Source organism: Saccopteryx leptura, chromosome 2 (assembly GCF_036850995.1).
Source record: "Saccopteryx leptura isolate mSacLep1 chromosome 2, mSacLep1_pri_phased_curated, whole genome shotgun sequence".
NCBI lineage: Eukaryota > Metazoa > Chordata > Mammalia > Chiroptera > Emballonuridae > Saccopteryx > Saccopteryx leptura.
Window position 1 is genome coordinate 139288092 of NC_089504.1, and position 21229 is coordinate 139309320.

The 21229-nt window shown below is 35.7% G+C and overlaps 1 protein-coding gene across 1 annotated transcript in view; it reads right to left on the bottom strand.

Annotated features, from left to right (window-relative positions):
- The window catches only part of SYT10 (synaptotagmin 10), an 80051-nt gene that overhangs the window by 14067 nt on the left and 44755 nt on the right, over window positions 1-21229 (bottom strand). The window contains exons 3-4 of the mRNA XM_066368941.1: window positions 20299-20866; window positions 1600-1720 (exon numbers count right to left, since the gene is read on the bottom strand). Of these exons, the coding sequence (XP_066225038.1) occupies window positions 1600-1720; window positions 20299-20866 (689 nt within the window). The remainder of the gene's footprint in view (window positions 1-1599; window positions 1721-20298; window positions 20867-21229) is intronic.

The following is a 21229-nucleotide window of genomic DNA, read 5'->3' on the forward strand; positions in this document are numbered from 1 at the left end:
AGCTCAATTTGTGATCCACTTTTGTGTACAAGCCCTCGGCCTAGGCCCCTCATTAACATTGAGAACAAGGCCTGGTTTATCCTTCAATGCCCCCCTCGTGTCTCTGATGACATTTCTCTACTCTACTCATGACAAGGATAATTTACCGGCTCCTTAGTTGATTCACAAGCCTTTTGTGAGAATTAATGAGGTGGTGTTCTCAAAGCATGTACTCCTCCATAGAAAGCTTCACATAAATAAAAAGTAATCTTGTACTTAATTACAACTTTGATGCTGTTTGCTTGTCTCAAAATTTGATCTCTTTTGATACATGGTAGAAAGAATAGAATAAGCAATAATTTGCAGAGTACACTGTTTATCTTAAGTTCTTCCACATTTGTTGACCCAAGAATTTTTCTTGAGTTATTTCAAAATAAATGTGGAATTTACTTGCTTTTTTTCCCTACCTTTTTATATATAAACAAATTGTATATGGCAAATTAAAAATAAATGAATAGGTAAATCATGACATAATTCAAGAATCAAGATGCTAGAAGAAGACGTCAAGTGAGAAGCCTCCCTCCCATCTGTCTCCATACCTCTCCATCCCTACCTCTTACCTCTGTGTATCACTCCAGTATTTATTTATGCAAATATTAGCAATATAAATATATATCCTAAAAATTCCCATTCTTAAACAGAAAGGAACATGATATCCATCTTTATATTTGTACCTCATTTTTTCTTTTTTTTTTCCCTAGCAAGAGTCAGAAAGACTGGGACAGACAGGAAGGGAGAGAGACAAGAAGCATCAATTCTTTGTTGCGGCTCCTTAGTTGTTCATTGATTGCTTTCTCATATGTGCCTTGATGGGGGTAAGGGGGCTCCAGCTGAGTGAGTGACCCTTTGCTCAAGCCTGTGACCTTGGACTCAAGCCAGCAACCATGGGGTCATGTCTATGATCCCACGCTCAAACCGGTGACCCTGTGCAGATGAGATCCACGCTCAAGCCAGCATGCTCAGGGCTTTGAACCTGGGTCTTCAGCATCTCAGGCTGATGCTCTATCTACTAAGCCACCGCCTGGGTCAGGCTACACCTCATTTTTAATGTTCACTTAGTAAACCCTGTACCTCTTTCCATACTAGAATTTAGACTTCCCTCATTCTTTTTGTAATGAGAATTTAGGGGGTATTTTTGTTTTTGAGAACCACAAATTGTTAACTTGCCCCATATCATCCTTTACTACTGTCTTCAAATGGTCCTTACTCACAGACTAATGCAAGTTTAAAGTGCATGGCTTAAAGCCCAAGAATCTCCTTTTATAAGCAAGTGATTAGCTAAAAGTGGACAGTAAATTACATATTTTTCAGAAAGCACTGAATCAGTAGAGAAATAAATAAAAATAAAAATTTAAGTTCAAAGTCAATCTATTTGGTATCACCTTTTAAAAATATTGTAATAATAATTTAAATAAAAGCTGGTAATCTCTCTTTCTACTTTTATAGTACTCCATTACAGACAAATGAACTCAGCAATTCAACTGTTACATATAATTTTGGATACGTAGAATATTTGATTTGGGAATGTGTCCTTGGCTCCCTAGCCACCTGTGTGCATACCTGATGCGCCGGTGATATCCATCGCCTTCAGATTCCTGCACTTGATGACTGTCAGTGTCATACGTCCCGCAGTTGGCAAATAACAGAGGGAAAACATGATTTCACCCAGGTCTATGCTTTCCTAGAAAGGCAATTAATTGGTAATGTTAGAAGTTTCAAGCAAAATGTAATTGAAGTGGTAGAGTAAAAAAATCACTTAAACAGAGTATTTGAATGCCATTTTCATTTGTTTTATTGAGGATACAAGTAACATTGTAAGAAAGCTGTTCCAAGGGGAGGAAGAAAAGAGAATATATCCCAGGTGCTTACCTGACACCTCCACTTGTATTTCTAATAGGAATCTCAAACTCAACATAGCTGAACCCAGACTGTTGATTCCACTCATTCCCCATCATCATCTCAAACCAATTCCTCTGTCAGTCTTTCCAAAACCAGCCAATGGTATCATAATTCACCCAAAGGGCGGGGCCAAAAACCTAACAGTGACTTTTATTCTTATCTCTCCCTCAGGCCTACATCCAACCCATGTCTTATCTACACTATCTACAAAATGCATCCCAAATTGCTGATGTTCTTTTCAACCATATTACTACCATTCAAGCCACTACTGCTTCTAGCCAGGATTATTTCATTAGTCTCTAAAACTGATCTCCTGTTTCAGCAGTTAATCTTTATACAGTGGCCAAAGTGATTATTTATGAATGCAAGTCAAATTATTTCACTCTCCTGCTTAAAACCATCGAAGGGCTCATGACTATTCTGCAGTAGAATTTAAATTATTTTCCCTGGCATATAAGTGGGGTAACTATAAATCTTGCTATATCTGAGAAATTCAGGGTTTACACCTCTTGTCCTGGTGTAATTATTTAAAATATCCCCTTTAGTTCTTAAGCATGTTTTTGTTTGGACAATGCATTACGAAGTTGTACATGTAAGGCTCTGAGTGACCTGGGCCATACTTCTCTCTCTAACCTATCTCTTGCCTCTCCCTTCAGCTTACTCTGATGCAGAAATAAAAGTCTTTTTTCAGTTATTCAAAAACTGAAGTTTGTTCTTGCTTTTGGTCTTGCAGTTTCTTTTTCTTTTTTTTAATCTTAACGTGGCTGACCCTTTCTCACCATGCAGGACTCAGCTCAAACAGCATCTCTCCAGTAAGGCCTTCCCCGTTCCTAGCCAGTACTCACTCTTCTCACAGATCCTTCCCTACTTTTCTCCATAGTGGTTACCATCACCAGAAATTATCCCTTAAATTCACTTCTTGTTTCCTAACTCTTACATATAAGGTCTGAAAGAGCAGGGTTCTTGTTTGTCTTATTTTTTCATCCTACTAGAATGGCTGGTGAATAGCTAGCTCTCAGTGCATGTTTTGAAGGAATGAAAAGATTATTGATTAACCTGGATAAAAAATGACCTACTTAGTTTCATTAATAAAATGCCACAGTGCCCTATATAGATATATTTGCTGTCCTTGGTGCATTGTGGACAAATGAAAATGAGTATGAGCAATGCACATTTAGGATGCTTGTCAAAAAGTCATTCACAGGATTTAATCAAATCATTCCTGGTAAGACAATCTGTAGTAGATTTAACTGGGGGTGGGGGGGGGGAGGGAGATACGTTGCTATGCCTTCAGGTTAAAGAACTAGGGTTCTTAAAAATTCTTCCTGACAAGCTATTAACATTTACTGGACATATTTTCAGGTTCTGATTTATGTATTCCCATTTCTCTATTCATGGTCTAAAAGTAGTAAAGCCTAGTAATTAACAGCATAAATTTTGAGTCAGTTAAACTTGGATTTTCACTCCTGTTTTCTGCTTCTCAGCTATAAGATCCCCCAAAATGTAATTAAGTTCTGAATCCCTGAAACTTCATTTTTAAATTGAAGAAAACACCCACATCACAGGGGATTTAATCATTAAATAAGATACTTTAAACAAAATCCAAGGTATTTGACAGTATCTGGCATATGATAAAAGATGCTATTTGTTGCTGTATTGCTATCACATGGAGCACTGCCTTACACATACCAGGTGCTCAGTAAATACTGAATACATTTTAAAAATTAGTTAAGCAAGGCAATTATTATTTTTTGAAAAGAATTAGTAAAAATAAATATTTTATAAGAAAGGTGTACCCAACCAGGTCTCCTCTGTGCTGTTGGGTTGCTCCAGACCCAAAATAGTGAGCAAGACCCAAGAGGACAGGCCTGAGGGAAAACAGGAAGATACAGCCTCCTGCCAGGGATGGGTCCTTTCACCACCAAGCAAGTATTACTATTTGCTGGGCCCACCATGGGTGCTGTAGACACCAAGACAGACACGGCATGATTCTGCCCTTGAAGATCTCAGTTGAAAAGGAAGAGTAGTCTGTACAGGGGCTAAGCAAGTTAGTCTGAACTCTATCGTTATCTGATGATTCTCTTCTTGTGTCTCTTTCTATTATATCTTTTTTCCTAAATGTTTCTTTAGGCTTAGTCAATAGTCCTGAGGCTTCTGTCTGGCAGCCTTTCCCGCTTCCCTCACAGGGTTGTTCTCCTTCCAGAAACTGTCAATTACTGTCGGCATTGTTTTGTTGTCAGCTGGTAAAAATTATGAATGCAGAGTAAGATGCCATGTCCCACCAAGAAAGACAGTATGGGAGTGGTGATGGAGGAGCTAGAACAGAATAAAAGACATGGTCTCAGAGATTAAATGCTTAGAATCCAACAGGAAATGCACAGCAGGAAAACTGGCAAGAAGTGCGCAGACAGAAATATCTAAAGGGGTTAGTAACAGAGGAGGGTTAAAGTCGGTTCAGGCCCCGGGCACAGAAGAAAATATTGGGCCCCTTCATTAGAAAAAAGTGTCAAGTTGGTGTTTTGCGGGGCCCTTCATAAGACACGGCCCAGGACATGTGTCTGGTGCAACGGCTGTTAAATCCGCCTCTGGTTAGTAAACAAATGTTTTCATGTGTCTGACTGACATGGTTTCACTTCTACACATTAAGGAATCCGTGGGAGTAATTTTGTACTTCTCTAGATAGATCACATGCTTACTAACTGGAACAAAGAAAGTTCATCACGTTTGGTCTCATTGCACAAAGATCCTTTGTATGGATCCAGTTGCAGCATAATTTTGACTATCTGTTATTAACAAGTATCGGTAAATATAAAGAGGCTAGTGAGGACTTGACCTAAGTACTAAATGAAAAACAAAAAGCATGATTAAAGGGCATTTCTGAGCAGCTCTGTAATGACAAACTAGATGGCATTTTGCCTAGTAAAGTGGTAAGAAATCTACTTAAATATTTAAACTACATATAGTCAGGAGTTTTCAAAAAAATTAGAATGAACTAGGTGGCATATTCATTTATAGTATGCATCCATAATAATTGCACAAAAGTTTCTTTCTTTAGTAGACTAGATTTTTCTTCAGGAAGTAGAGATGTGGAAGAACTAAAAGTGTCTGTGCACTGAAAAGGGCCGAACACTCTCTATGGTAGATAACCAGTATCTCCAACTTTTAAAATCTGCAAGCAATCTAAGAGAAATGAACTTCATGAAGGAAAATGGCTATAGGACCTTTAAAAAGGTCACACAGTAGATGTAACAGCAGAACTCTAGGTTTTGGTTCAGTGCTCTGAGTTAGTGTCCATTGATTCTCAGTGCCCACCACCGAGTTGTCCTGTGTGGATGGCCCAACTCCAGGGAGCCGGTCAAGTTCTAATTGCTGCCTCTTCTCTATCTGCCCCAGACCACTGTGGCTTAGAAGGCCACACTCAGCCCCAGCAATCCCAACCCTCCGGTGCCTGTGGAGCAAAGAACCAGGAAATAAGTTGAAAGGTCTCTGAACAGCCAGCATAAACATAACAGAGTTATGCAGTAAAATTCTCTTATTTAATGAGGCTACATCATTTCATATTCAACACCCATTTACTACTATTTTAACAAGAATGTTTGCTTAGTACAGCAATCTACATCCGGATAGAACTCACATGAAATGTGGAGAATGGGGAAATTAAGAACAGTAGGTCTAGCGCAGGCAGAAATAAATGCTAACTGCAAGGACACCAGACACGTAAAAGAGAAGCAAATATTCTCAGAGAAATAGCAATCTAGATCACTCTGTATCATGTGGAACTAACAATAATGACTCAGCAACTTAAAAACAACAGTTTGTTACAGACCTGAAAAGTAATTATTATTCAAAATGACGACTCTGAGTACTCAAGCTAAGGAAAAATGTCCTACATGCTCTGTTGAAGAAGGTTGAGATGCGTACACTATTTTTAAGTTATTTTTATCTAAAGTCCTTAAAATCTTTAATGTGGTAATTTTGGCTTAAAATGAGAAAGGCTTTCTGTTTCTGAAAAATTTATTTATGGGTAATCTCATTTACTGCAATTTGATATAAGTATGAACTTCTTATAATAACCTTTAAAACACTCTGGTATCTTTGAGCAAATAATCATTTGCAAGATGGCTATAAAGTCTAAGATATAGTGACTGTTCTATGAAATTTCAGATAAGAAGACCTTTATTTCACTCTCATACACACTATTGTATTTGGTTGAACATTTGAGATGGCAGTCTTCTGATTGGGTCAGGGACTGTACATTTGATTTTTTTTTCATCCTGGCTCCAGGGACAGAGCTCGGGGTCATTTTTGGTGATTGGCTATCATCAACCTCACAAACATAGTCCCAGTTGTAAGTAGTTTTTTTTTTCATGTACTATCTCTCCAAAATAAAAATAAAAGCCATTGGAAAGATAAATTGATATACAAATAGTTGCACTGCATATCCTATTTCAGGACTAACTGAACTAACAGTAAGATCAAACCATCACAACTGAGTGTCAGAGACCATAAAGGCTCCATACCCGAGGGTGCAATAACTAAGAGAAGCATTCCTGGAGAGAAATAAGCATCACATCGGGGTTTGCAAAACTAAACAGATGAGCTTTACAAGGAAGGAGATGAATAATGTTGTACATGAGTACTTTGGTTAATGGCAGTAACAAAATAAAATTTGAAAAATGTTTCTTTTGAGAAGGCTAGATTAGGATGGAAAAAGATAGAAGAGAGAGACTGTTGAAGTAAATATGTGTGGTAAGGTGTTGGCTGGAGAAATGTTTGAATTTAGTAATATATTAGAAAGTCATCAAGATTTATTGAAGAAACCTTTAAACAAACAATTGGTTGCCATGGTGGCAGCGGCCATCACATCCATTTAACAGCCTAAATGCCACTTGCATTCTACATTTCCTCTATGGCTTTCCACACACTGTGAAGCAGTTACTAGATTAAGCTTTTTCATTAACTTACTAGTCCTTGACCCATCTGCTCATAAAATGAGGCTCCAGTGAATTGCAGACCCAGAAGGGTCTGCTGGATTCAAACCACTGTAAAATGTTTATTTCTCTCTGATGCACACCTCCTACTCAACTAAAATAAATCATGGAATTTAACCTTGAGCAATCCACTTAACCTCACTTGATCTCCGTTTTTTTTATGTAATATAAGTGTGTTCAAAGATATGATCAAATTTATTTTTAGCTCTGTACACTTGTAATTGTAAGCACGGGTAAAATAAAGACTAATTAGTACACACAGTTCAGGCATGTTTGGGAATGTAGGGACAGGCCTTCTTTTGCTCTGCTTGCAATAGAGCTGGGGCCTCAGTGGAATGACCACAAAGGCTCAATCGGTGCCAATAACTTTCAAGTTCAAGAACAAATGGTCATAAAAAGTGGCTATGACTTTGATTTCCAGACAATGTGCTAGATAAAGAAGGATGCAATCCTTATGTCAGAGAGCATCAGGGTTGATCTGGTTGGGGATCATGCGGAAAGACCATACGGATAATCAATGTGCATTTTCATTTGTATCATCTCCTGGCTCTGCTAAAAATGTCCAGGGGATAGGATTGTTTTTGATTCTCTGATATGTGCTAAACACATGGCCTAAAACAGAACACCCCCCCTCTCCACATGACACATGTGGTTTCTAAGAATCTGGTCCCTAGGTGTTTGTCAACCTTCATCTTAACAAATATCTCGTGATATTCCTGCAACTTCAAAACTCTAGCTATATCAAATGCCTTGTCAATCTCTAAACATTTGTTCATTTGTTAGCATGCTTGTGTTTATCGAGAGCATCTAAAATGCCAGGCAATGTTCTAGTCATTGGGAGAACACTGATGACCGAAAAAAAATTATTCTCCCTGAAGGGTTTATTGTGTGATTTTAGATAACTCATATAATCTCTCAGAACATCACATAATTAATTAGAGTACAAGCTAAAAGAAAACATAATTCTGCATACTTTTACATTACATGCTATTTTTTTTATCCAGTGTTGTACATGTTTATTAGAGAAATTCTTGGGTTTTAATTAAAGGAACAGAGGTGAAAAGTACTTGATTCTTCTCATGAAGATCTAGGAGGACTTCAGAAGTGCATGACATTTAATCTGAACGTTGAAAAATGAGCCAAAGGAAAGGGAATTAAAAATAAAGGGAGATGCATATTAAGAGGCTTGGAGGATTGGAATGGCCAACAAGAACCGGAAGGCCAAAGAGAGACCACTGGCTATGAGAACCCCAGAGTATAATTTAAATGACAGCACACTGGCCCTATGCTAATGACTCCTCCTTAGAATACTTACTCAGATTAACCCTGATTTTCTCTGCAGTCAGGGTGAGAGCCATTTTCATAGCTAATTTTCCTGGAGTTGCATATAGATGGAAAAGGAATAATATGAAAAAAGATATTATATATCATGGGCCCAGTTTGTAACCTGACACATAATAGATGCTGTTTAAAACAATTTTTCTGGGGTCAGTGACTGGCATAAGGTTGATGCTTAATAAATAGTTTGTTGAGTGAATAAGTGAATGAATAAATCATAAAAGCATCATGCCTAGTCATAACTTCCAGGGACAATTATTCGAAGGAGTGAAGACTACTCAGTAAGCAGGGAACAAGTAAGCAAACTGCAACACCGTCAATAGGGGTTGTGGGCTTTGTGAGTAGAACCCCTAGAACAGTGCAAGGGCATGTCCATGTACGGTGGCCCTGAGAATACAATAAACTACAGTCATAACAGTTTTGAGCCCTTTAAAGATATACTTAGGGTTTAGGGAGTTAAAGTTAGAGGAGACTTATCTATTTGTTTTTGTGAACTTCATTTCTCCACAGATCCCTCTAGTCTAGTGTGATCTGAGAAACTGTTTGCTGTAGTTCCATAGCACACTGGAATTTCAGAGTCAAGTGTACCCCCAATGTGTATAAACTACTTTGTTCCTTTCCACATCTGGCCATCTCCTCCAGCCCGCCAGCAGAAGCAGTCTAGCAACTCTGGGAGGCAAATGAGAAGAAAGCGGAAGCTGTTTGGTAGAATACAATCAGAAAATGTCATTAACATTGTAACCCTTCCTCAGTTTCTAAGCCCCCTTCCTCCTTTCTTTCAAAGATCTACAGTTTTCACACAGTACTTCCACCCTGCCCTTTCACCTCCTGGCTGATTCTGATTAAATCAGATTTCATTGTGTTCCATGAGGGTGGGGCAGGAACAGGCCAAGGAGTGTTTTATCACAAAACCTGGTTAAGATTCCTGGATTTTTAAATCACATTTTTCATTATTGATTTTTTTCCTGCCATCTCTACTTGAGGCCAGAGAAAATGCTCACCAGGTTCCCTCAAGTAGGACCTGCCTGTATTTCTGCAAGAAGAAAGTGCATTTTGCATTTAGCATATAATACTAAGAATTGTCCTTGGCCATGGTACAAAGTCCTGGGGAAATTTTTCTGAACTCAGGGCAGTAAAGGGCAGAGAACAAGTCAGTGTTAGAGATGGGGTAATTATAAATCTCACAGAGCATTATGTCATTCATAGTCACAGCACAGAGCTACTACTGCCAGGGATGCTATTTCATAATGCCATGTGGCTGCTCTGTGGGAGAACCATTTTCAGCTCCGAAGCAAGTGGGAAATATTTCTGCCTGCTGGAATAGTTTAGCTCTTCCCTGTCTTACACAGCTGCAGACTTAGCTACCAGGGGCCGTGAAGGGCTCAGGTTGTAGAGACAGAGCTGAGGCCTTGAAACAGCCTCTCCTGGCTTGAACAAATCAAGTCTCACAACTATCTGCGTAATAAGGAGCCTGAAGCAAAGAGGGGACAGGGCAGTACAACAGCAACCTAGGACATAAGAAGAGGACCCAAATTTGAACTCTTCCCTTCATCATAGTGGATAAAAGATATCTTAAACTTCTTGGTGAGTGGAGCTAGAGACTTATTGTCAAACTTCAATCATTATTTATAGATGGGGGCATAAAAACTGGTGTAATAAACTGTATGTAGCTCTCCTTAGTGTGTTTGATGCTTTTGAATATCTTTCCAAAAACCCTAATTAAAGGAATCCCTCCCAGTGTTGCTGCATGTAAAACCTGGATTGGAAGAACTTGGCCTTACTATTCTCAAGTCTACCTGAGGTTGGTGCACATGGTTTCATCCCTGCTCCCCAAAGTCTATTCAGATATCTTATTGATACTGAGTAGCCAGAGATCTTATTGATACTGTCAGTATGGCTCACTTATAATCCAAAGCCATCAACAGTCTCAAGAATCACTCAGAATAAAAGTCAAAGCTCTTTCCACGGAGCTCTAGATGACGTGACCCTCAGCTGTCTCTCTGATTCCTTTTCCTCTCCCTCTCTTCAGAGGTCGTATCTGACCGCTCTATCTAGAGTGTCCCTGCCCTCTGCCATTTCCTACTCCTCACTCTGCCTCATGTTTCTTAAAGCACTTGCATTCACTGGACATAGTATATATATTTTTTTGTTATTATGTCTCTTCTTTTTCATAAAGTAGGAATGAATGTGGACATTTTGTGTCCTATGGCATCCAGAAGAGTGTCTGGTAAACAGAAAAACTAAATAGAAGTTGGTTGAATTCGTAGATTTTAAAGTGCTTGTTTTACAAGTGGTCAGGGCAGGTAACCAGCCTCTATTACTATTAGTCATTATTTTACTCTGCTTGGGCAAGATATAACAATTACTTCTCGCTATATAACTAGATCACAAGTTAAAACATTTGCAGTCTACTGGGTATGATAATGATGAATGTGGCGTAATTTTCTGCTTTTGTTATCTATGTTATTCTGTAGGTGCCTGCTTTACTTACCATAGGGTGTGGGGTTGTGCACAGAGTTTTTACATTTAAAAATACTACAAAAAACTTCAATAAAAATGATGTTCGGTTAATAAGATCTTTGATTTAGTGAGTTTATGGATAGACCTCATACAATATATGCCATGGCATGTTCTTTTACAACATTGTTATATTTTATTCAATTTAAAGTTGAGTTAAAGAGTACAGAATAAGTATCTCTCATTCATTTAAAAAATATAAGAATATACTTTTAAGAAATTTAAATATCAGGGTAAGAAATTTAAAATATAAAAGAAATTGGGATATTAGTAATCAAGTGGGTAGTAAATAGTTGTTTTTATATGCAAGATTATGACACTTGGCAACCATAAATTTACAGGAACTTCTCATTATTTCACTTTATTTTCAAAATATTCCTACGGGGTTTATATTATAAACCACTTTTTTTTTTATAAATGAAGTAACAAGTTCACAAATATTAAGCAACTTACTCAAAGCTAGAAGGTAGCAGCGCCAGGATTCTAACTGAAGTACAAGCACTTCCTTTCCTATGGTTTCTGTTTTCCTTCTGTGGCTTTTCCCAATGGAAATAGTGCTTCAAATGTTACAGGCCAGAAAAGCAAAGTTAAAATTGTTTTCATGGTCTTACATGCCAAAGCTAGCAGATGAAAAATGTTTGAAAGATTTTTTTAGAAATTAGAAAATCAGTTACCTGATTTATAAGAAACTTTTTAATGCAGTCTATTATGGGGGAGAATATTTTGAACATTCATATTTAAAATTCAACTGTATACTCTTTACACTATACAAGAGCATGCTAACAATTAATGATTAACCTAGTTAAATGAAAGAGAGAAAGGGACAACTTTAACTCAACAGTACCTCTAGAAATATACTCAACTCCTAAAACTTGCAATAGACATGTTACTAACACATTATGAGGCTAAAGAACTTATCTCCTACAACATACAAGGTCTAAAATACCACAAAACACAAATGACACAGTTAAAATATATCCCAAATGTAAGTTTTTGAGATTTAATTTGAGAAAAACAAATTTCCTAAAAATTTCCTGAAATAACATTGATTCCAACTGATCTTTGGAATGGTGCCAAGAGTTATTGCTTAGTTCCTCATGAGTTTAGATAAAAGTTGTTAACAAGATAGATTGTATAAGATTATAAGTCGTAAAGATGCACTACATAAGTGCATGCACAAGCTGATCAAGGATATCGAGGAGGAAGTGGACAGTGAAAAGGGAAGAGTCAGATCAGGCAGGAGATGAGGGCATGCTAGGTGACATTACATCATAAAGAGAAAAGTTATCTACCGGTACTCACAGAATTATAGCAGATAGTAACTAAATTACTCCTCACACAAAACTTGCTAACCTAAATAGAAAACGTAACGTCAAGGTAGCTCCTGTCATAGTAATAGGTCAGCCATTTTTAACACCAAGGTCTCTATTCCTATTTAATAAATAAACTACATCAACAACCAAAAACATATCCTGATGACATCATTCTGCTTATACTTTGCAGTTAACACATAGTGAGTATTTACAAATGTCTGGCTCTGTGCTAAGTAGCTATCTTATTTAGTTTATTCAACAAAGTACAGTTGACCTTCTTGCCTTCTCATACTTCCCATTGTACAGATAAAATAACAAAGGCTTAGAGAGATTTAGTAACTTTCTCAAAGCTATATGGATAAGTGACTCAAGTAGGGCTGCAAAGGCTGTTCAGTTTGCCCCGGAGCCTAGGGGTGAGAGAGAGAGAGAGAGAGAGAGAGAGAGAGAGAGAGAGAGAGGAGTGGGGTAGGGGGTGGGGGAGTGGGACTAAGGGGTGAAGAAGAGGTTAGATGGCAGTTACAGTCTTTGTCAGTAGAACAATGAAGAAATTTAGATGGTAAATTATGTATATGCAAAGAATTTAGGAAAAAATCATCTTGCTTTTTGAAACATACACATATAGATTAAAATATGGTTAGCTTTGACTACCAATTTTTTAATGATATTTTTTTCAATTAATCAAAATATCACATTGTGCTTCCCCAACTATTCTACGTTTATTTAAAAAGTGTGGCATCACTGTTGAATTAAGTCTAAAACTGATGGCACAAGCAGAAGTTTCAGAATGCTTCATTTTGATTTTTTGTTTGGTGAAATAGAACACTGTAATCCATACTACAGAAAGCTACTGAAAAAACTCATATTAAAAAGGCTAATACAATCATTGTTGTAGGGTATTTTAAAGCCAATTTATCTTCAATCTTTAACTGAAATGCAAAGTATAGTCAAAACAGACAAAATGGACACAGAGCCTTATACTCTGTATGTATGTAGATGCATGTGAATTAACTTTAAAAATAATAAAATAAACTATGGGTCTGACCAGTGGATAGAGTGTCGGACTGGGATGCAGAAGACCCAGATTCGAAACCTTGAGGTCACTGGCTTGAATGAGGGCTCACCTCGTTTGAGCATAGCTCAACTTGGTCTGCTGTAGCCACCCGGTCAAGGCTCGTATTAGAAAGCAATCAATGAACAACTAAGGTGCCACAACAGAGAATTGATGCTTCTCATCTCTCTCTCTTCCTTTCTGTCTGTCCCTGTCTCTCTGTCTCTATCACTCTCTCTCTCTCTCTCTCTCTCACACACACACACACACACACACACACACACACACACACACACACACAGAAAACCTGTGGTAACTTACCAAATACCAAATATTTGTGAGATAATAAGTTCCTTTTAACAGTTGGGTCTGAGTTGAGCAGGTGCTAATGTCAAGAAGAATTAGGCTTTGGGAACTATCATAATTTTGTGATATGGTAGACTCTATTATTTTAAATTTAGTACAAATTTAATTTTATATTGCAACATAGATGCTTCCTATCCATTCTTACAAAATAACTAAAAGACCTTACAGATAGGTTAATGGGATTTATTTGCATCATTTGAGCTAATAATTAGTGGCAGCCCATTAGCAGATGTGATATCATGACACTCCAGGGTCAGGTTTACAGTAGAGAAGAAATAGAAAATTAGAATGCTCACCGAGGGACAGATGTGGTCAATCTGCAGGCTGCTGGCTACAATACTGCCTGCTGCACCTGGAAGGTCTAGCGAAACAGTCCCTGACCAAACAGCTTATTCCCTACTTCCACACATTCCACCCCACATTTGTCCTTAGAACAAGGCTGAAATTGTGTCCCTTTTTAAAATGTTATTGGCTAACCCATTATTCCATAGTTAACAAACTATGAGAAAGTTCACAGATAGCTAAATGCAAAAATACATAGTATTATTCTAATCCTGAGATAGATCCAAAATGGTTGGGGGAAGAATTAAAAATATTGACAGAAATAAGAAAACAAAACTTTTTTGAAGTTTAGAGAAATTTTAGTAATATGTAAAGAACATTACTTTAAACCAAAACTCAGCTAGTACATTTAGCACTCTGAATGGTTGGTACAATAAACACAACAGTTTCTTTGTATTTGTCATGTCAAGGCCTACTCTTTCAGACAATATTTGACAGATCCTCAGTTAGAAGGTAGCAGAGTAAAGCACTTTCTAGTTGTAAACAAGGTGAAGTGGTTATTCATATATATCTCCTTTTCTTGTGATAATTCCTAAGTGTCTAAAACATAGTGCTAAAAAATGTTCATTGAATAGATGAGTTAATAAATAAATAGGCAAGCCCTACTGGTGATGGCACAGTGACTAGAGCATTGTCCTGGGATGCTGAGGTCCCAGGTTCAAAACCCCAACATGACCAGCTTGAGCATGGGCTCGCCAGCTTGAGTGCAGGGCTGCTGGTTTAGAGTGTGATAATTAACATGATCCCATGGTTGCTGGCTTGAGCACAAAGGTCGCTGGCTTAAAGCCCAAGGTCACTGGCTTGCGCAAGGGGTCACTGGCTCAGCTGGAGCCCCTTGGTCAAGGCACGTATGAGAAGCAATCAGTGAACAACTAAAGTGCTGCAACTATAATTTGATGATTCTCATCTCTCTTCCTTCCTGTCTGTCTAAGAAAATAAATATATAAGTAAATAAACAAACAATAGGCAAAGTGAAGTTACTTATATTCAAAAAAGAGCTTTTCTTTATCTACTTGTATTTTCAATGGCTTGTAGAGTGCATAAGAAAACTACATAAATATTCAAAATATTAGTCTTTATAATGATTGACTTTAAAAACTTAATATTTTGAATATTATACAAAGCAAATGTTGCAAATCATTTCTTTTCCATATTCATTTCATTTTTATCATTTTGCCAATTAGTAACTAATATTATTAAATTTTTGTATCTTTACATAGATATATTTATATATATAACTGAATATACAGTAAATAAATATTTCTCCTACCCATTACAGACATAGTGGTTCAAAGAGATTTTTTCCTACATTGGAGACACTTCTGTTAGTGTAAGAGATGAGTGGTTTGCCATATTTGTGATACATAGTAAGATAATCCTAAAATGAAAAATATTTTTTGTACAGAATAAAGATACATACACCTTTATAATTTCTTTTGTCATTTAATTTAAAATAAAAAAATCTGATAAAAATATAAATTCTTCTTGTATAGAAATAATTTATTAGTAATGAGATTATAAATATACAATAGAATGTGACTCATTTCAATTTGATAGAATTTTTGATAATAAATTTAAAATATTCTTTGTTTATTTTACTTATGAATTTGTGCCATACACTGAATAATTAAAAAAAAAATGTCAATGGGAAGTAGTTAATGTTCACAAATATAACTAAATGTACGCTTATTAATTTGTAATCAGTAGGGTACATCACTGCACTGCTTTATTCCCCCTGACAGAGGGAGATTTGTACTTGCACACATTCTTACACTTGACCTTCTATGAAAATTTTGTGTTAATTTATTTTAAAAGTATTTATTGATTAACCACTGAGTGCTCATATATGCCATGAGGGATGCAAGAGATACATAAAATAATTGCTTCTTCCAGAAACTCAGAGTCAAGTGGTTGACATAAGACATAATACTTTTAGAATGTTGAAATAAGCACAACAGAAAAATCTTCCATTAGCATACATTAGCTTCTTTCCATATCTATTGCTACTAGCCTCAATCAGACGTCATTTAATCTCATCTACCCAGCTATGTTAGATTCCTAACCTGACCTCTATATTCCACAATCCTTCACTCCTATCCACCATATATACCAAGATGCCGAGGCTCTAGTAGTTCCACTCCCCTGATAAAAACAAAATAAATATAAACCTCTGGCATTGAGTGTCCTATTGATTGCAGTTTAAATACCACATTCATCTTTGGGTTCCCTTTAGTCCCTTCTGGCATTGAAAGTCCTATTGATTGTACTTTAAATATCACATTCTACTTTGGGTTTCCTTTAGTCTCTTCTGAATCCCATAGTCTTGCTCACAAGTCGTCTTTTTTTCCCCCTAAAAACATTCTAGCCTTGATTTATTTTCTTTTTTGTTCCTCTAAATTTTTATTTATTGATTATTAGAGAGGAAGGAAGAGAGAGAGACAGAAACATCGCCCTGTTCCTATAGTGCCCTGACTGGGGATCAAACCCCACAACCTTTGTGTAATAGGACGATGCTCTAACCAACTGAGCTATCCAGGCAGGGTGATTTATTTTCTTTACCTCACATTGTTTTCTCTTCAGGGAACATTCATCTTCTTTTTTTCATAATTTTACCATCATCCAAAGGTGATTTTAAATACTATTTTCATCTGAGATACCAACAGTGTGTGTGTGTGTGTGTGTGTGTGTGTGTGTGTGTGTGTGTGTGTCTGGACAAGACCACATTGTGGAGCTTATCAGGAAATGATTATACAGTATTATTTATACTAGTTTTATTTCTACTTTGTACAAAGTATAAACTTTTTACATAGAATGTTCTCAGAAAATATTTATGTAATCAAATTTAAGCTATTTGAATAAAATGCTATAGAAAAAATTAATTTAACCTAATAAACTGGCCTAGAAAAATTTTTTTGAATAAGGCTTTGGGCAGGCCTTTGGGTATATGAAAAAAAATGTGACAAATTCTCTGATGAAAACCTGTTGAAATGAGACACATAAAATAATTTAAAATAATAATATCATAAAAAACAGCTACTCTGATTCTCACAAACTTCTATTTTCAACAGTTAAATTATTGGTGTGAAGAAAAAAAAGGAGGTCCAAGGCATTGGTACCAATATAATAGTAAAGCAGGACTTGATACTGAAGTGATTCATTACAAATTAAAGATAGATCAATTATTTCTTTACAAATTGATGACAGCTGTTTTTTCCCAACTATAATTTGATTAAGCTGGAAATTTGCAATTATATAAAGGCATTCTTAAAACACCCATGATATGATTATTTCAAATAAAAACAAATTATAAGAATAGCTTTTCAACATTTATGCTTAACTACATAGTTATTTATACTATCATCAGTGTCTGCTAATACAAAAAATAGCTAATATTTTAATTCAAATATAAATTTTATTTGAGATGTAAATTCTTTTATATCTATGTTTACCAGCTGGATTACTTTTGTAGATTTCTACATGATTTGGATGAGTGAGGGTATATGAGTATATTTTTTTCTTTCCTTTTTCCTTCTTCTTTGTAGAAAAGTCTCTAATTTTAGTATAAAATTATTCAAAGTTAAAGAAGTGTCTGTCTTATGAGATTTTTCTCTGCTTAATCCCTTTACCTTTTTCACCTAGCCCCCCAAACCTCATCCTCTCTGACAGCTGTCAGCTTGTTCTTCATATCTATGAGTCTGTTTCCATTTTGTTAAGTTTTTTTTTTTTCAGTATAGGGATTACAGCATAGGGATTATGGTGAGGAGAGGTAGACGAGTCTGAAAAGTCAAGTCTGAAAACAGGCTTGACTTGGGATGGTAAACATACAATACAGTATACTGATGGTATATTAAAGAATTATACACCTGAAACCTATATAATTTTATTAACCAGTCACCCCAATAAATTCAATAAACAGTTAAGAAAAATAAAAAGGCTTCAACACAACAAATAAAGTTTAAAAAATATTTAGTTTTCATTACTATCTTCTTAATAAAAAATCCATACACCATATCTAGAATACTGTGTAGCTCAACTATCCAGTTAAAGAGAAATGTCTTTGACTAGAATAATATAATAATACATTTCACTATCTGCCTACTTACTTTTATATACAGAATATTGAACTGAAAATGTCTAAAGGTGTGGTATATAGAATAAAGGCACTCTAAGATAGCCATGTCCTGATTCACAGAATCTGTAAATATGCTACCTGCATGGCAAAAGGAACTGTGCAGATGTATTAAGACTATAAACCTTGATTTATAAGAATAGTTAAATTATAAGAATAGTTTTTCAACATTTATGCTTAACTACATAGTTATTTATAATTCTGAGATTATACTAGATTACCCACACAGGCACTCAAAATATTTGTTGAATGAATTAAAGAGGAAATGATATAAGATTGAGGAATGAAGGTAAATAACCTAACAATTAATTATTATATGCATTTGTAGAATTCTAGAAGGTGTCATTTTTTTTAAACAGTAAAAATCACGGCTCACCATTTTTTCCACTGTAGGAATATAAGTAATAAGGTAAAAAACAATATGAAATCAAAAGAGCAACAATACTTTTAAAATATGTTCCAGTTTCAAATTTTCTTCTTTGTTCCCTAATATATATCACAATAGAGACCATAAAATAAAAATACAACTTAAAATGTTGTCATTAGGTAATGAAATAAACTGGCAGTATACATTTTATTTTATTCTTTTAGGTGAGAGGGGAGGAGATAGTGAGGCAGAATCCTGCAAGTGCCCCAAATATGATCCACCCAGCAAGCCTCATCTAGGGCTGATGCTCAAGTACCAAGCTATTTTCAGCACCTGAGGCTGATGTGCTCCCAATAAAGCTATCCTTAGCATTCAGGGTCATGCTTGAACCAATCGACCTACTGTTTGCAGGAAGGGTAAAGGGAGGAAAGAAAGATAATGAACAGGGAAGAAGTAGATGGTTCTTCTGTGTGCCCCAACCAGAAATCAAACCTGGCATGTCCATATGCCAGACTGATGCTCTATCCACTGAGCAACCAGCTAGGGCCTATATTTTAAAATTAACATATCCATATAAGTTGTAGTGAAAATATAATGACCCCAAATACAGATTTTAATAAATGAAATATCAGTAAGTAAAAAAAATACAAAATAAACTATTTTGAATTTCTTTTTAAAAAGAATGCCTTGTTTATATTCATAATGTCTATATTCTAAACTTATAGTGAAATTTAGACAAAAGATGGTAAATACATCAAAACAACTTGGTGGTTAAAAATTAAATGCCTCCATTTAAAAACCAACAAATCCAAACAATTCATCAGTCTAATCCTAAAGGCCCCATTCTCTAACTCCACTTCTGTAATTCTGTTGGAAAAATAATTTTGAATTAAAAAAAAACATATTTATGTATAAAAGAACACAATAATTTTAAGTATATCAAAATTTGTGCCTAACTCAGATGTTCAGCAATAAAAAAATGATTAGGTAAATGGATCGTATATTTAAAAATTATGCACTAAAACAAATATAGCATGAAAGAAGTGAAAAAAATTTTAAACTGAGTTTAATCTCAGTAATTTTAAACATTCATAGAAAAAAATTGAAATTATGTCAAATATTATATATAACTGGTAGCATTAGAGAGTATTTTAATTTTACGCTGTTTTCCAAATTCTTAACACTAAAGTTATTTTATAAACAGAAAAAGCATTTTGTAGTTAAAAGTTCTAATGTAAAAAATGACTTTTTTATCATTCAGCATTTCAAATAGTGTAATTGTGTCTATTCCATAAAAGCTTCTGAAGAAATGGGCTGTTTTATTTATTTATTTATTCATTCAATTTAGAGAGGAGAGGGAGAGACAGAGAGAGAGAGAGAGAGAGAGAGAGAGGAGAGAAACAGAGAGAGAGAAGGGGGGAAGAGCTGGAAGCATCAACTCCCATATGTGCCTTGACTAGGCAAGCCCAGGGTTTCAAACCGGTGACCTCAGCATTTCCAGGTCGACGCTTTATCCACTGCGCCACCACAGGTCAGGCGAAATGGGCTATTTTAGATCAAACCAAGAACTATTCAAAATAGTATCAAAGTACATTTTATGTTTGATTTGAGGAAAAAAATCATCTTAAATAATATAATCAATATTAACTATAAAGTAATTGAGTGCTAGGAAAAGCTGAGAAATAAACATTTTTACCAGAGAAAAAAACCTACTATTTTTAGTAACTTACAAGAGCTCTTTTTTGTTTTTTCATTTACCCAATCAAAATGTTACCTATATACTGTTAGCTACCTGAGTTATTACTATTGTGTGCAATTAAGACCTACCTTTGCTGGTTCTTAGCACATAAACTCCATAACTTTGTAAACTTATTTCAATAGACAATACTTTGTTTTATATACCACAAAAGGACAAAATAAAACAATATATTGGTAGAACTTTTACTTACTGTGGTAGCACAGTGAATGTCTTTCCATACTGTGGCTTCCCTGGAGAGATCAGAGACATCAAACAAATTGTCAAGAATCACTTCTCCAATCATGTCATGTCTAGAAAATCTGTCAAAGTCATATACACTGAAATGTAGTTTTCTGTTGCTTAGTTGATCATATGCTACAGGAAATTGAAAGGTTTCATCAAATACAGGATTTAAAGTCTTTCTGTGCACGCGTGTCTGAAATTTCTTCTTTCTGTCTGGAAGAAGATACATCTTCACATAAGGGTCAGAAGTTCCTGTGAAGTCTTTAGCAGGGAGATCTAAGGCTTTGATAATTTTAACAACCAGAAGTTCATTTTCATAATCATACTGGAGGGTAAAGTTAAATTTCCCACAGGTTTTCACATCCTCTTTCCTGTTGCCCTCAGAGTCGACTGATTTCTGTTTGTAGAGCTCCGGTTTTATTCTCCCAATGCTGGTGGTTGTTTCTCCTCTTTGTAAAACGGGTTCTGTGCCCATGCTAAAATCAACACTGGAAACCTGCATTTGCCTTGGTAGGTGTCTCCTGAAGGAATTGTGGCTGTAAACACACACATGCACAGAAGATCATTTAGGTAGACTTGTGGTAACAAAACAGTAGCATATGAACTGTCGCCCACCCCCAGGATAGTTAAAGCATTATATCTATATTGATAGATCACACACACACACACACACACACACTTTTAAAAAACCACAAATGCGATATTTAAATAAAGTCTCCTAAAATTATAAACATTTGAAACACACACATGTAAATATTTATGAGCTTTTGAAATTTTGTACTCTCAATCATAAGCATTAATTAAATGCAGCTATAAAGAACACAATTAGCAAAAAAGTTCAATATTTCACAAAATACTATAAATTTTCAATCACCTGGGCATATCTAGAGGTAAGTATT